Below are 17,175 nucleotides of genomic sequence, written 5' to 3' on the forward strand. Positions count from 1 at the left end.
GTTACCAGTCCACTAAGGTTTTTTTTCCCCCTTTCACGTTTGGAGAGATGAGGATGAAGACCACCATGCAGAAGAAGAACGAACATGCTCTGGACTACGACGACGAACATGAGGCGATGTTTTCCTGGTCTTGTTCAGGCGGCGGACAGGAATGAAGAGAATGGAAATGCGTAGATACACAGACAGGAAACAGCACTCGGAGGCGGACTGAGATGACCGTTGGTACCTTTAAAAAGTGGCTTTTTTAGACGCTTTGATGGCTTTGGAAAGACATTTGGCTGGACGAGATCAGTACCGGGCTCTCAGAGGCCTCTGGGCCCTCGGCGTCACGCAGAGCAGAGGCCGAGGAACGCTGGAAGGGTTCGCGCCATTTCAGGAGACGAGCGACTGTTACCAAGCGGTGCCACATCTTCAGAAGTGGGATTTACTTCCGAGCCCCAGAAGCCTCAAAACGTGTCACTACAAGTACTGCTGTTCGCACAGAGCGGCCGGCTGCAGCTGTCCGCAAAGGGGAACGGTCGGGTCCAGATTCTGGCCCTCCATGTCCATGTCCATCAGGTTGGGCCGCGTGGCGCCGGCGCTGCTGTCCCCGGAGCCCAGGGGGCTGTCGCAGCTGCTGCCCGGCGACGAGCTCAGGGTCCGGCACACGGAGCCCAGCTTCCTGTGGTCGGGCCTGATCCGGGCCGGGGTGGGCCGCGGTCGCGGGGCGAACTCCAGGGTCTTGGGTCTCTCCAGGGGGCTGATGAGGAAGGGCGGGGTCGGGCTGGGGACCGGGGGGGGAGGGGCTTTACGGCGGTGGGGGACGTGGGGGTGGACCATGGACGGGTCCGGGAGGCGAGGGATGTCCAGCCGGTCTGGAGTTCCTGAGAGGAAAAGGAAAATAAACGTGGGTCATGTCTGCACTACAGGAACAAAGAATCTTAGCAAAGTTGTGTCAAACCAAACAAGTAACTTTTCAGCAAGAAATAAGAGCCTGTTTTACTCGTCACTGAGGGGAAAAAACCTGGTGGATTAACTCACTGAAAATATGGGGAAAATGTCTTGTTATAAAGTAAATAATGTACCAGTGGAAACTTTTCACCATCATGAAGGAATTATTGAAAAGTTACTTGCAAGTTAGTTTTGTCTTATTTATTGTGTACAAAAGTATTTGCACGAGAAACTCGACCCTTGGAAAGATTTAGTGTTTTTCAGTATATAGAAGGTGTTATTCCAAGTTTTTCCCTCTGAATATTATTTCTATAACTGCATCAGAACCGATGATGCACATTTACTGCATTATGTAGCAGAAAGTAATTTGATCTGGAGTTACTTATCACTTAGATTGTTTTAGAAACCCAACTTGAAGTGAAAATTCACAATAACAGCTATAAGTGGAGCTCATGCAATGAACTGTCCCTGTTCATATTTATGATTTTGAATGTGAAAAATCTCTGATCATAAGAAATGTTTTGATTTATTGCCGTCATAATAAATTTCAGTTACATAATTGCCTTTCTAATCAGCCTGACAGTGTGAACAGAAATGTTATTTTTACTGTTTTCTCCGCCGTTTGTGCCACAAGAGCGTGAGTAGACATCGATATCGTCTACGTCTTGTCCAGAAGAGACCTGGAGCCGCAGTGAGTGCCGCGTTAGTTCTGCGTACCTTTAGATGCCGCGTTGACGGGATGAGGAGGCATCGGCATGCTGCCGTCAGACGGAGTCCTGCGGTGTCCCAGAGTCTGCGCTCGGGGTCGGATGGCGCTGTCCGACGGCGTCCGTCTGTGTCCTCTGTTGAGAGCCATCGCTGCCGACACGTGGGTCGGCGTCAGCGACTGGTTGGGCTCCTTCTTGAAGCTCTCCGCCCGCAAGTCCAGGAGCGGATTGAGGGCGGGAGCCGGAGACGCCGCCGCCGCCGCCGCCGCCGCCGAGGGCGTCTTGACGCCCGCCGACGGGGTCAGAGGGTAGTCGTCTGAGTCCGAGGGAAGGAGGGACTTGGTGGAGTTGCAGTCAGACAGGGAGGACAGAGACAGGAGTGTGACGGAGGGGGACGGGTCCATGCAGGCGAGCCCGGAGTCGTGGTGTCTGGAGAGCGTCAGCGAGAGGTTTCTGCTGGGCGGGGAGGTGCTGCGGCGGAAACGGCCCGTCCGCTGGAAGAGACCCTCCTTCTTCTTCCGCTGCTCCTCTCGGTCCTGCTCGTCCTGAAGCATCTGGGAGCCACATCAAGGTTCACAGAAACAATCTACCTTCACCTGCTGCTACCACGGCTCACATGACAACACAGGGCTGAAACGATTCATCGCGATTAATCGACTAGTGAAATAATCGTCAACTAATGCAGGAATGAACTCATCATTAACTGCAGTATACAGACTCCAAAAAGGCCCTTTGGAGAAAAAGAAACAAAAAAACATTCAGAGCAGTATTTAAGCCAAAACTGTACCAAATATATATTTACACATTTTACATTTACGTATAATGTATATATAAATGTAAATCTGTAAATATATCCAAGCAAAAACTCCTGAAGCGGCAAACAAACAGATCTTTTAATTTGCGAGTCCAAATCTTTGTTAGGATAAACATAGTTTAGACACCTCACTGTGTTAAATTTAATCGTAGAGAACAGAAGGAAGTATAAAATTAAGTATTAAAATTAGATAATAAGTAATAAAATCTGTGGACGATCAGTAAATATGTGACAAGTAAATAATATCAGGCCTGGCACTAATTAATCTATCAATTATTCTGACGGTTGATCGATTGGATAAAAAATAGTACATTACACAGACTCATTTAAATGATTCATGTAAAAAAAATAAATTCCTTTTTTTGTAAGAAAATAAACATTTTATTGCCTAGAAAAAAATAACTGCATTCTTTTAGTAAATCAGGTGAAGCTAAAACTGAGGAGTTTTGACTACAACTTATTAAAACTAAAGGGCTTTTATTTTTTTATCTTAAACGCAAACTCGATTTTTTTGTGCAGATGTGGCTCAATTACTGCGATTACTGTGTTGTTCTTTTCAGAAAACCAGCTCCTTTTTTTGAGTGTGGACTGCAGTTAACGATTAATCGACCACTGAAACAGTTGATGATTATTTAAACAATCGATTCATCGTTTCAGCTCTAAATAAGAAGCCACTCTACGGCCGAACGATCAGATGGTCGTTCGGTGGTTTGGGCCCCACCTGCTGCTTGCCCAGCTGCAGGAGGTCCTGCCCCAGACCAACAGAGGCCAGCAGAGAAGCGCAGCCCAGCATCAACATGTCGCTCTTCTTCCTCTGGTTGCAGCGGCGAGCCGAGTCCTGGTTGCTGACACCCATCCACAGGCCTCCGGACGCCGGGCAGAGGCCCGCGCCGCCGACCGGAGGCGCCGCGTTGGGGCCCAAGCCGCCCCAGTCGTCCGTGGCCCCGTTGCTGCTGGTCTCTGACGGCAGCAAGGACCCCGGCGACTCCTCGAACTCGGAGCACTCCTCTGTCGTCCACAGAAGGAGAGAGAGAGTCAGACCGAGAGAGGAGACGTCCGGCGGACGGTCCCGGCGGAGACTCACCCATCTCTTTGAGGCTGGAGAAGCCGGGCTTCGTGGGAGCGTGTTTGGGGGACTTCCCCAGGTTTGGTGCGCTGGATGAGTAAACCTTACCCTCACTGAGGGATTTCAGCCTGCGAGCGCAGAACCGTATGAGACTTAGAAGCATTCACACAACTTTTCCACAATTTGTCGCTCTGCAAACTCAAACATTGAAGTTTCACTGAGATTCTATTTCACATTTGTGACAGAAACACAAAGTAGCTCATAAATTTGAAGTGAAAAGAAAGTATTTAGGAAAAAAAAAAATCTGCGTCATACTTTAGGAAGGGATTATAGGCTGCAATTTGTGGGATTTTATACTGGGATTAAATTACACCCAGATGGAGTTTTATTTAAGGGTTTCATAGTAAAAAGGTGCAATTTTTAGATTTTTGTTTGTAAAAAAAAAAAAAGACAACAAACAAGTTATGCAATCTTTTCTTTCCACTTCTTAATTAAGTGCTATTTTATGTTGGTCTATCCCATAAAATCCCAATGAAACCAATAAAATGCTTGCAGATATTTTTACAAGACTGACAATTCTCACAATACTTTGAGGTTTATTTTTTTTAAGTCAATTAAAATCTGAACAGAGCTCTATCTAAATAATTAGACGACCTTTACACAGATCAGCGGGTTGATACAGCCTTTCTATAATGTATAATATTCTCTATATTTACAGATCCAGCTCAGCCAGAAGCAGCTCTTACTTGTCCTCTCCTCCGACCCGCTCCTTCTGGTGGGTGGAGCTCGGGCCCCAGGTGCGTCCTTTCTTCTTATTGGCCGCCAGGTCCTTGTTATTACACACGGCGGAGCGGCCCCACGTTTTACTGCCCTCGCTCGGGGTAGCTGAGACACACAAGGAAGCACTTAAGACGACTTTACATGTCCTGTTCCGTCTTTCTTCGACTTGCAGGCGTTTGATCTCACGTCTGAAGGCTCGCAGGCGGAGCAAGACCCCCGGACTGGCGGGCGGCGTGGTGCTCTCACTGCCCTGGTTCTTCCTCTTGTCCACGCTGGGGGACGCCTGCACTGTGATCTTGTGCTCAAAACCTGCAGAGAGAGAGAGAGAGAGAGAGAGAGAGAGAGAGAAAGAGAGAGAGATGCCTCGAGGTTTACCCTTTCAAACAACCACTGAAGTTTAAAACCAAACATGAAGCTGGAAAAACTTTGGCAAAACTTGATAATATGATCATATTATCATGAAGTTGTTTCATTATAAAGTCGAAATAATATGAGAATAAAGTTGGTATATTAGGAGAATGAAGTAATAATTTCTGAAAATTACTACCCAAAGAAATAAAATAAAATAAAAATAAAATAAAATAGTTGGTTTTGTATCGGTTTTACAGATAAGGAAATAATTAATCTCTTAACACATGAGCATCAAATTAGAAACAGCAGGAGGACTTGAGAATGATTGAGCAACAACTATGTTTATTTCCTTTTTGTAAATAAAGAGGTTCTAATGGTCACGTTAGATCCTTTTCTCATTAAAATAACTTTCGTTCTAATGACTAAGAGTTTCTTCATGCAAAATTATGTCTTTATTTTGTTAATCTTATGACTATCTTCTCATGTTTGAATAAAAATGTTTGCAGGCTGGCCCTAATACACAATCGACCAATTCACAGAGGGGATTAAGCACGTAAAACACACTTTTAGAAAATATTTTCTATCATTTGACTTTTTTTTTAATTGATTAAAAGCAGATCTGGTTGGAAAAAATTCAATATTTTATTTTAAAGCCGTATTGCTCAGCCCTGCTGTAACAAGAAGACCCAGGCTGCAGTTCTCATCTCCACCCACCAGAGGGCAGACTGATGCAGTTGCTGTCCCTGCCCAGCTTCAGCCTGCTCTTCTTGAAGTGGCCGTTCCTCTTCTTCACTCTGGGCTTCTCCTGGTACATCTGGTGGATGATGATGTTCAACTCCCGCTCCACGATGTCGAACTCCCTCTCCGCCAGCTCCTGCTCCCTCCTCTTCAGCTGCTCCTCCTGCTCCTTCTGCTCCTCGGCCGCCCGGGCCAACGCCTCCTCCCACGACCTCAGCTCCTGCAGACCGGAGAGGGGGGAAGAAACGGAGGTGGAGGGAATGAGTGTAGCAAAGCAGCAACCTGATTTAACACCTCTGGGTTGCCGAGCTATTCCTGACGTGCAGAAACACTTCAGACCGACTGTGAGATGCTTCCCGGCGTCGGGCTCAAGCAACGGTATCCAAAAACTGCACTCAACTGAAAGAGTTCCAATACTTCAACATGTTTTACTCAAGTAAGAGCAGAGATGTTCCATGGTAAGTAAAAGAAGAAACTACGGTGGAGCACGAATACTCCCAAAAGTCCATTTCTCACGTTAATGTGACTGAGTAAATGCTCCGGTTTCACCGTCCTCACCTTCTCCTTGGCCCGGAGCTCGTCAAACATCTGCTGGATCTCCAGCCTCCAGTCCTCCTGCAGCGAGTGGAAGGACTCTGGAGGCATCTGGAACATGGAGGACTGTTCGATGGCCTGCAGGCGCCACAGGATGCTGGTGAAGGAAGGCCTGGCGCGGGGGTTGGAGCTCCAGCACTCTGACGGGGAGAGACGGCAGGAAGGAGTGAGAGGAGCTGCTGCCATCTGATGTGGCAGCTTTATTTATTTAACCATTTCAGATTAAATGCCACTAATGTGCTTTATGACCGCTGATGATGTTCTGCTTCTTTAAAATGTTTACAATGTTCTTGTAATATCTAAATAGACACCAGAAACATTCATAATCCTGCTCATTTTAAGCAGCAAAATAATTGTTTAGTTTGTACATTTAGTAATGTAATCTTTACTTGTGGACTGGTAGACATGAGTTTTGTTTTAATTCATTTTCTGTTATTTTTTTATATACCAGTATATATTGTTACCTTCCTAAAATAATGGCCTATGTCCTCCATTTCTACTATTTTGCAAAATAATCACCGCATTATTGGCAAAATATGATTTATGCCAAAAAAATATAGAAGAAACCAGTGTTTTTCCATCTCATTTGCGCTCTAAATGTACATGTTTACGGTAAAACGGCAAACAAAAATGTCATCGCTCGTTAGTGAAGCGCTGAGCAGTAAACCAAGCAAAATCAAAACCGTGTTTAGACACCCCGTTACGCTGCTCAGCTGTCAATACAATGCACAAACACAGAGCGGTGGGATTGTTGGACTGGTTAGGTCCTTCATTCCTGGCAGTCGCAGCAGACGACAGGGAAGGGGAAGGCAGCAAGATGGTGGCAGCATATGGCGACTACCGTGAGTCAGAACCCTGACTGACAGAGTTACAGACAACATGCTGCATACCTACAATGAACACCGATCCACAAACTGATCAGTCCAACGCAACAGCATGAACATCTGCTGCATGTTTCTAATGAAGAGCAGTTTCTAACAAGTAAAGCTTCAAATAAAATGAAAAAATAGCAGCTGGTTCTCGTTTGAAGAAATAAACCAGCATTAAATGCATGTTGACGTAGGGAGAAGGAGGCAGGAGACACGATGAACAGGAGAGGGATAAAAGGATGAGCATGGATCAGATGAAGAAGAGCAAAGAGCAGAGGCTTTAAGAGAAACTACTCTTTTTCTCTATTAGATTTACAACCTGTCCTCAAACCTCCTCACCTGTGCTTAAGATAGAGCACCTCAGGTCAAGTGTGTCCTGCAGGTGAGTATTTAAGCAGGGATGAGCTGAACTGTGAAACAAGAGCCAGCCGATGCTCCACAAAGGCTTCAAGGAGCAAGACCCAGACACAGAGAGACTAACGCTAACGCTTATCCTCAGCTCCTGCGTAATGCAACAAAACCTGCTGTAGATTTACCAGCTGCAAGCTCCAAGGCCTCCAGGACAATCAAGTCATGGTTTTTCTACATCACAGACGGCATGTTAGTGCGTTTTCATAGTCTGGTAGTCTGCTAGGTTTGGTTCGATTGGGGATCAAAATTACAACATTTGCTACATTTTCAGCTGGTGAGGTTCGCTTTCGCAAACAATACAAACTAATTGGAACAAATCTGTTCCCCTCCTCACCTGTGGTGGCGCTGCACCAAGAACCACTATAGTTCAACTTCCTTCTTCACAAAATGTAAACATCAGATTGTAACAGTTGTAGGATTTCTATTATCTCTTCTCTGGTAAAGGACCATTTCTCCCAGTAACTCCAGACTCTTGAATTTGTTTTTTGGTTGTATTTACCCAGAATGCCCTGCATTTTAGTGGACTTGCTGCTTTTGGAGCGGACTCCCATTCAGTTTATTTACCTGAAACGAGACCTGGGCTTTTAAGCGGACAAGAGCTCACTTTTTCGGTCTACGCGTTCACACCTCACCAAATGAACCGGACTTTCCAGACAAACAAACTGGAGTTTGATTAGAACTAAACACAGTTGGTGTGAATGCGCCCTAAAGGTCAGGTTGGATGACTGGTGTGAAGGAAAACCACAGCCACAAGCTCTTGCCGCAAACAGAAACGGTGTACATCTGCAACAATGCTCTCCGCATGTTTGGGTTTTACTTGTTCACAGCCAGCTGTCGTTGTGACATTTTTCCAGGCCGGGGGGTCGCCCTCTGTTCCCGCAGCGCCTGCTTACCTCTCAGCAGCACAACAAAAGGTTCAGGGCAGGTTGAAGGGATGGGGAGTGTCAGCTTGTTCATGGCGACGCCGTAAGCTACCGCCAGAGCGTCGATCTCCCGGTAAGGAACTTCTCCGGTCAGCAGCTCCCACAGCAGCACGCCAAAACTGCAAAACGAGAGAGAGAGAGAAGCCGTCAGTGACGGTTTTAACATAAGTACGACAGCTTGCTGTGACTTTTCATGTCTCCTGAACTTTGAGTTTATTTTATTGGTATTTTATGGGGGTTCTGAACACAAAGCGGCGCATAACGGTGAAGAGGGAGGACGCAGTTTGCGGTTTTCCAAACACCACACTGAAAACTATTCCAAGGGGAAACATTTTCACACACTGCTGCAAATCCTGTAGACATGGTGGACAGATGGACGGACAGTGATACCTCCACACGTCGCTGCTCTTGGAGAACAGAGAATGCTTGATGACCTCCGGCGCCATCCAGGCGTAAGTTCCCGCTGCACTCATCTTGGTGGTCTGGTGCCACTCTCTGGCCAGACCGAAGTCTGTGATCTTCAGGGTTTTCCCACTCAGGTCGTCCCGCTGCACCGGCTGCAGGATGAGGACTGAGGAAGAGGAGACAGATTAAATGAGCCGTTTGGTTTTATTAGTTCATACCACAGAAAGATTTTTCTCTCCTGCTTTAAAAAAAGTATTGAAATAATAACAAGAGACTTAAAAAAATGAGTGAGTAAACCAGAATACAACAACTTTACTAGTTATGTGTACTATGTGTTTATTTATCTCTGCATTTCTACAAATGCCTGAAAATATAACGTTCTGCAAGCGGACGGGTTCTTTGTCCCAGAGATGGACGCATTTTGCTGCCAAATGAGTGTACAGACCTCAGAAAAAAACAAAATCAGAGGCCCAACCCCAAGGCGTTAAATTAAGAAGTCTAACTTCTTTAAAGTCATACTTGATATACACAACATATTTATAACAACTGAAGGCAACATAGTTACTTGATTATGCTATAAAATGGCATTATGTTCCTCCAAAATACAGAAAACTGCCCCTTTAAATAGGTTAAGGATGTGCTATGGTCTGATAAAATGATTCAAACGTAATGATTATGTATGAAAATTTCTACATTTTAGGAAAGTAAGAACTACTTTTTCAGATTATTATTTAACATATAGAAATAAAGAGACCAAAAACACATTTTTTTGTCACTTTTTTGTCTGATTTAATAAAAAAAAAGGACTATGTGTCATTTCTACAGCATATTTTATATCTGGCTCCGTATGCAGTAAGTTCCAGGTGTGTTTTTGATAGTCCAACTGAGGTTCAGTGTCGTTTCTGTCACTTTCACACACAGCCTCCCTCTGAATGTCACACACTCAGCTGATCTCCCAGTCTTTGTCCCTCTGCGTGACTTCCTCCTCCGTTTCCGTGTGAGAGCTGGCTTATGGAAATGTTTGGACTGCACACAGTTCTCATAAAGTCAGGTGGGGGCAGCTCTCTCTCTCTCTCTCTATCTCTCTCTCTATCACTTATCTAGAGGCATATGCAAAGGGCGGTGAAACAAGGAGACACACACACGCACACACAGCCATGTTATTGTTTACACACACATCCACTCCTGCACAGACACACACAGAAAACGCTGTCACATGATGGAAGGTGTGGCTCTTTGCTTTTCTCGGCCCACAGGTTTGCTAGGAGACCAGTTTCTGCAACAGAAAACTGATCTCAGGTCAGGAAATACTGATCAATTATTTATTTAGCCAACTCAGAGCAAAGATCCACCTCTACTCTGTTTTTATAAAATATAGCTGCGGAAGGAGGTTTTTAAATGCTTCCTGCGTGAAGACACTGACAGCCAGCTTCAACGACGCTTACATCGTTCGTCAGGCTCAGAAGTTGTTACAATCTTCTCTTCATCATCAATCAGAAGAACCAAACTAAATTACGGAAACAGGAAAAAGCTTCATTAAAATTTTCTCTTTGCACATTTTTCTACTTCCATCACTTCTAAAAGTGCAAAAAAAAAGGTGAAACAAACAAATAAAATCACCCTGATGTTTTCTTTGCAATAAATTAATGTTTTTGGGTGCCTTGGAAACGAGCCGTTTTTGTTTCCATCAATGTATTTATGCGCATGTATACATATATATATATACTGTATGTGTCATGTAACATATACAGACTCTTTGATCTGAAACGTTTCTAGCTCTGGCTCTTAGCGTGGCTGCATGCAGGAAGGTGAACCTCTGCAGCCGACTCAAGTCTCCTAACAGGCTTGCATGATTTTTACCTCCAGCCATCTTTCCAATCAACTCTGACCACTGGAGCATTGGACAAAACTATGTCAGCATTTAAAATGTCAAAAAGCAAATATTTTTTCAAAGGTAAACAAGCGTCGGTCCTCCTCTGGACGTCTTTTCTGTTACGGTCATAACGGTGAGGGACAGCTGTCTTTCTGGAGTAGACAGTGTCTCAGAGGAGCAGCAGCTGGAGGAAGAAATCCTCAGATGGGTATGTTTTCCATAAGATTCCTCCTTTCCTGGCTTGCTTGATGAAGCAACACCGTTTAAGAGGAAAATCTTCAAGCAGAGGGTGACAAAAAAAAAAAAGAAAAAGGCAATGTAGGGAAGGAAAACGGAGCGAGTTACACAGACAGAAACAAAACATAACTGAATGACTGTGGCTCTGTGATGAAAGTAAATATCATCATCTGCTGCCCCCTGATTGTCTCTGTGCAGCTAGTTAACACCTCCTGCACATGTTCAATCATTTACCCTCAGGTTTTTCCTCATTTCTTCCAGACTGGCTCTGCTGACGGCTTTGAAACGTAGACATAAAGCCTCCAAGGGGAAAGAGGAAGAGAAAACAAGACAAAAAAAAAAAAAAACGACCTCGGGGAAAGCGTGGCTTTTAAACAATGCTGCTGGAAATGTTACCTCAAAATAGGGTGAGAGAAATAACGAGAAATGTAGTTTTTGGCGAGCTGGCTAAGGGGGAAAAGAAAATATGTTTAATTCCATCTCAACCAAAAAAAAAAGTTACATTTACATGCATCTCTTGTTTTACCAGTGAAACAATTTTGTTTTAGTTTCTTAATTACTTTACTAGAAAAGTAACCTCCATGCCTTTTAGGCAGCTAGTATCACCAACTACATATTACTGGCATTGTGCACCAGTTCAGACAGTTCTTTGAAACACTGATATTTTGTGCACAGTAAGTAATAAACTTCAGAGCACTGAATTGCTCAGTTTGGACTGGTTTTGGATTAACATGGACGATTTATACAAACGCTGCGATCCCCCACAGACTCCACAGCAAGACTGAAACTGGAGGCACAGAAACCTCCCATATTGAAAGGAAAACTCTGCAAACTGCAGGGATGCACAATACATCGTGGCTAACATCGGTATCGTCGGTATCAGCCGATATTAGTAATTTTTTAGCATATCTTATCAGTTGGATGGATGAAACTGGGCCGATATCAACAACCAATGTTTACTTTCTTCTTGTTGCCGTTTGTTTTTTCAGAGTCGGAAGAAGAGCTTGGTCATGTGGTGTTTGTTTGGTCATGTGATGGTGATGTAGCACCGGGGAGTGAAGTCTACGACGCGGCTTCGCTCCACGTTGTAGAGTGAAGCCACTCAACAGCGTGTTTCCCTTCCCTGTTAGGTCGTTATTGTAAATAAGAACTCGTTCTTAATAGGTTTCCTGATTAAATAATGGTTGAATGAATGAAAGTGCTCGTTTTTTAAGGTTTCAAAAAGGTAATGAAATAGATACGTCGGTAAATATCGTTCATCGGCCATAGCAGCAATATCTATATCAGATATCGATGTCTGCCGACATTTTCACACCGGTGCATCCCTAATTGTCGGGAAAGCAGCTGTACAAAAATGATTTGGCGAATATTAGTAGAAGTAGGCAGTTTTAGTTTGGTGTGAAGTAGTTAAATATTAAATAAAACCAAAAAACTGAGGCAGAGAAATAAGCTAGGCTAAGCTCATTGAGAGATTAGACATCAAGTATGGGAGCATGTCTTTCACTTTTCCACATGACTGCACGTATTGATCAGCTATCAGAAACTCTGCAGCCTCGGGGAGCAGAGCAGAGCGGGTTGTTTGCCTTTCCTGCTACTGATGCCACCACCGCCGCTCCTCCTTCAATCCTTGGACTCTGACCCCGTCTGAGGGTTGGGAAATGTTCAAACACCCCTGGACCATTGACTACTTGAACTTTAATCTCACTAATAATCCCCTGCGCTGGTTAGTCAGTGCTTTGGGAACAGGTGACACAGTAACTCCTGGCCCACACAAACTTCTCACAGCAAAAGAATGCAGATAGAAGACGACTGAGTGTGACTGGAAATGGGTTTATTACCAAAAAACCCAACAGATTACGCCAGTTCTGAACAAGTTTACAAAAACTCATGATACACAATGAAAACAAAAGCGACAAATAGCTTAAAATGTTCTTTTTTTTTTTTTAGCCGACTTAAATGATTAACCATAGCTCTACAAATATCCACTTCATCTCTGAGCAGGCTAGGCAAAGTGCCACCCTCTTCCTCTCTCCATCTCTCTGTGAGGCCTCGCCTTAAATAAACAATGTCAGCGCCGTCAGCTGGAGCTCTGGGCGTGGCCCGCTGAGCTGTCAGCGGAGAGATTTTCCGTCAGGGATCAGCTGATCCAGAGCTGCAGGTGAATGAGAGATGTTTGAGGAGTGATGATGACAATCCAAACTGGAACATCTTCAACAAGCCTGTTGCAGAAATATGTTTACAAAGACCTAACAAATGTCATCTTACCTCATTTGCATGTTTTATTTTCTGACCGTCAAACTAATTTTCATTCTGGGCTGTGTCAACAATCTGAATGTTCCTAAATGGCCGGTTGTGCAACAGTGTATTGATAAGACGCATTAAAGTGCTAAGATATCAATAAATAGCTTTTGTTTGTTTCAGCATTCACTGAGTGTTTCTAATATTAAATAATACTGATTTTACTATACCAGAAGCAAGCCATAACAAACAGACATAAACACAGTCAAAATTAAAGATTAGAATAAACCTACATGAACATCCATCCATCAATAAAAGGATACAAACGCAAAGGAATTATAAATCATCCCAACACCAAAATACTCCATGCACAAAATGAACTTGTTCATTCCAATCTCCATTTTTTGTTTTATTCGTTTTGAGCTTCTTAGAAGAAAGCCAAGCTGAAAAATGTCATCTTGGAAGGATGATGGGCGCTCCTACTTCCACTCATGTTGGAGTAAGGAGGAAGTAGACGCATGCAAATGTCTGCGCCGCCGAACGGCACAACGCCGCACAGCATCAACCCGAATCGCTGTGGTTAACGTCCACTAAAGCAGTTCTTTTCACATTGGAGTTGTGTTGTTTAGGAAATAGATTCAGACCAGACCGCTGTGTCATTAACTTGTTGTTATGGTAAGAAGGTGTAGAGGTCACAAACCAAGACGGTGACTGGGAGGAAAGGAGGCGGCTGAGGCCTGCGTGCCCTCGTGCCCCTATGAGGATCCTCTCCTCTGCTTTCCTTTCCCTGAGTCACGATGTCCTGGTCAGAGGGACACGCCGCAGATTTTCCCCTTGACATTTCCCATTGCTTTTGTTTAATCTCCACATCAATATTTACATGTCCAGTAACAACAGAAATACAACCTGTTTTTTCCCCCCTGAAAAAACTGGTTATATTTGTGTCATAACCAGAGTTTGAAATGAGCTTAAGTATCATGAAACGTTTAAATTTTACTCTGGTTTATGAGAAGTCATCAGGCACTAGAGGAGGTCCGTGAAGAACACCGCAGACAGTATTTAGGAAAGTTAAAAAAAAAAGAAAAAGGGACCCCCTCCACCATCATCATCATCATCATCATCAGCCCCCTCCCTTCCTGACCGCTGTTGCAGCTGTTGTCGGCCTGACGACACTAACAGCACCCCACGAAGCAGAGATGGGAGGAGATGCTGGCTAAGCTTGACTGAGCAGAGCTTATAAAAACAAGGAGTCACTCAGAGAAGGATGGTGACTGAACAAAACGACAGGATGAAGCAGCAGCAGCAGTGATGGTGTGAGATGAAGGATGGGGGATGGGAGCTTCAGAAAGAAGGAGCCAAAAGGGAACATTTAAATATTAGGAGAAATGAGCAAAAAGTAAAGGTAAAAAAAACAGATAAGAAAGAAAAAATGAGGAGAGAAGGGGGTAAGAAAAAACAATCTATGTGAGAAAGATGAAATGCATGGATGAAACGATGCCAGCGTCGCAAAGCAGAGAGAGATGACTGGAGGGAAAGCTTTGGTCCTTTTCCTGGCAGGACACACCACACGTCTTTGTCTCGCTCATGTGTGCGCTTCACTCAAATTATGAGGAATGCGCACAAACAATAAGTGCAAAAAAATAAGACTGAATTTCAACAACACTTCATCTAGGTAAAAAAAAAAAGCATCAAATCCTTTGTGCGCCTTCGATTTTCCTGCTCTGATACTGCGGCTTTAGTGAGTGCGCTCCCATGTCATCGATACCTCGGCTTGGCTCCCGCTCCGACCACCACGGGCCTCAGAGCCTCTAATCCCGAGCCGCTCCGCAGCACAGTTTCCCCCCGCAGCCACCAGCTTTGTCACTGCACAAACGCAGCTGCCAGATTCGTGTGACCAGGCGGGTTCGCTTTCAGAAGAGATGGTTGCATTAAATGAGCTGTACGAGTCGGGTACAGCTATCTGTGTGTGTGTGTGTGTGTGTGTGTGTGTGTGTGTGTGTGTGTGTGTGTGTGTGTGTGTGTGTGTGTGTGTGTGTGTGTGTGTGTGTGTGTGTGTGTGGGTGGTATGAATATGAGAGAAGTTTTCAAGGGTGTGAGAATTCCTTTCAGTCTTCTCATCTTCCTGGCTGTCGTTTTGTTGTTCAGCAACTGCAGCTTTTTTCATATTAAAGCCGTAATAATGCCACACACAAGTTAGCCTCATGTTAAATGCCTAACCACTTACCAAATGTGCCATTTAACCAGTTTTCTTTGGTCCTGTCTAATAATACGACTGCTTTCCTAATTATTCCCTATTGTTAAATGGTTAATTAATCAGATTTTGCTGGTTCAATTTTCCATGTCTGACATGTAAAATAAAAAAAACTATAAAAATGAAATCTTTCTGACCACATGAAGCAAGTTAAAATCCTGGTCTAAAAAAATTCAGGAAGAGATCAGAAGGGGCGACTCACAAGCCGAATCAACACATCGAACTCAAAGTTGGGCTAATCAAACCAGTCCTGAGCTACTCAGAAAGAAAGAACCGGGCCGCGTCCTTCAGGGTTTACAGTTTTTCCCTCTGTCTGGTCTGTGGCTCTGCAGGGCCCCCAACAAGCAACAACAAACTGCTACACCATTTTTATTCTGGCACCTTTCAGTCAGAACCGGCATTGTCTTCCAGCAGCTTGTCCGTTGATTTGGACCACACGGCCCTCCGTTCAGCCGCCGCTCTCTGGGTGCCAGGCAGCTGCTGCTGGCGCTGCTGGCCAACAACAATGACCCTCTAACTGCAGAGTCAACGGGCAGCAAACATCCAGCTGACCATGACGCGCCACTGCGCCCATCACCGACATGTCCGGCTCTGCCTGCAGGACCCGTTCCTCGTGTCATGTGGTGTTTATGCACTAGCAGCTTTGAAACATTTTGCCTCTGCAAGCTGAAACTAAAAAAAAAAAAAATCAATTGAGTAAAAAAACTAGTTGCTTTTTTTTTTGGTCTTATTTTCTGCTCCAGTTGCTCCTCGTTCCTTTGATGTTTAAAGGCAAATAACCTTTCAAACGAGCGCTGAGAAGCGAACCACCTGCGTTTGCTTTGATACGTTTGGTCCATCTGCTGACTCAGAGCAGCTCTCCAGACCTGCTTTGCAAACAGGTTTTTTTAGGAAGTCAAAAATGATAAGATGTCTGCCTGCTCATACAAATTTGCCACTATTATGTAATGCGATGTTTACATGCAGTCATGCATCGGGTATAAACCACACATTCGGCCAGTGAAAACAGCAGATGTGCTGCAGGTTCACACCAGATTGAGAGTTTTTAGGTGAACCTGTTATCCAATGACGTACAGTAAAACTGTGTCAGCCATCTGACAGGTCCAGTAAAGAGAGCAGAGCATTCCCACTGTTTACTGGTGTCCAATCGATTCCCTACTGCAGCAGTATGTGTGTGTGTGGGCGCTGGTGTGTGTGTATTCATCTGTAATAAAGCAGTCATTGAGTCTCTGATTGGTGTCAGCGTCTGGTTTGGTTTCTCTCTCACCCACAAGGAGGAAAACTAACCTACTGACAGTGAAGCAAAGTTCACACAGTGGAAAAAACAACAGGTCAAAGTCCTGAACAACGATCATAAACTCTTATCGCAACAACAAAAGGCTTCATGATGTTTGAGATCAAATATTGTCAATAAATATAAACCGGGCAATAAATACTTTTTACTCTCCTCCCGAAATTCCTTTAGCACAAACTTATCGCAGCCAGGACATAAAAAAGTCATAGTGTTTATATTGTGGAATGAATGGCTTCAATTGTTCATTATTCAAGGTGCGTCTGTGTAAATCATTAAACAGAACAAGTTGGAGCATCGCGTCAAACATAAATAAGAACATCCTGACTCGAACCAGAGTTTCCCTCAGTGTATTATATTCTACCTGTGCCCCCATAAGCATTGGTCCTTTATTTAACCTTTTTAAAATGTTTGCATTTATTAAGACTTTATAGTTGGTGTTCAGGTATTAATCTTTCAGTATTTCAGTAATACATAATTATCAAGTGATATTTTCAAATTTCCTGTCAACTTTAAACATTTTTTAACTCCAAAACACAACGGGCCGCTGAATGAATGACTGCCTGGGCGCCCCCAAATAAAACAGGGCTTAGCAAGTTTTCTGGAGAAACCTTGTGGACCTTATTTCAATTTAAAAGGAAAGCATAGTACTTTGAATATCTATATTACACATTTTAGGCTAATTGAAAACCAAATT

The 17,175-nt window shown here is 44.1% G+C and overlaps 1 protein-coding gene across 1 annotated transcript in view; it reads right to left on the reverse strand.

Annotated features, from left to right (window-relative positions):
* The window catches only part of map3k10 (mitogen-activated protein kinase kinase kinase 10), a 33,735-nt gene that overhangs the window by 2,354 nt on the left and 14,206 nt on the right, over window positions 1–17,175 (reverse strand). The window contains exons 2-11 of the mRNA XM_055045729.1: window positions 8,574–8,754; window positions 8,154–8,302; window positions 5,945–6,120; window positions 5,363–5,606; window positions 4,484–4,606; window positions 4,264–4,402; window positions 3,536–3,645; window positions 3,173–3,459; window positions 1,648–2,191; window positions 1–863 (exon numbers count right to left, since the gene is read on the reverse strand). The exon at window positions 1–863 is cut by the window's left edge and continues 2,354 nt beyond it. Of these exons, the coding sequence (XP_054901704.1) occupies window positions 460–863; window positions 1,648–2,191; window positions 3,173–3,459; window positions 3,536–3,645; window positions 4,264–4,402; window positions 4,484–4,606; window positions 5,363–5,606; window positions 5,945–6,120; window positions 8,154–8,302; window positions 8,574–8,754 (2,357 nt within the window). The 3' untranslated portion in view covers window positions 1–459. The remainder of the gene's footprint in view (window positions 864–1,647; window positions 2,192–3,172; window positions 3,460–3,535; window positions 3,646–4,263; window positions 4,403–4,483; window positions 4,607–5,362; window positions 5,607–5,944; window positions 6,121–8,153; window positions 8,303–8,573; window positions 8,755–17,175) is intronic.

Source organism: Poeciliopsis prolifica, unplaced genomic scaffold, assembly GCF_027474105.1.
Source record: "Poeciliopsis prolifica strain line A6 unplaced genomic scaffold, Auburn_PproV2 SCAFFOLD022, whole genome shotgun sequence".
Taxonomy (NCBI): domain Eukaryota; kingdom Metazoa; phylum Chordata; class Actinopteri; order Cyprinodontiformes; family Poeciliidae; genus Poeciliopsis; species Poeciliopsis prolifica.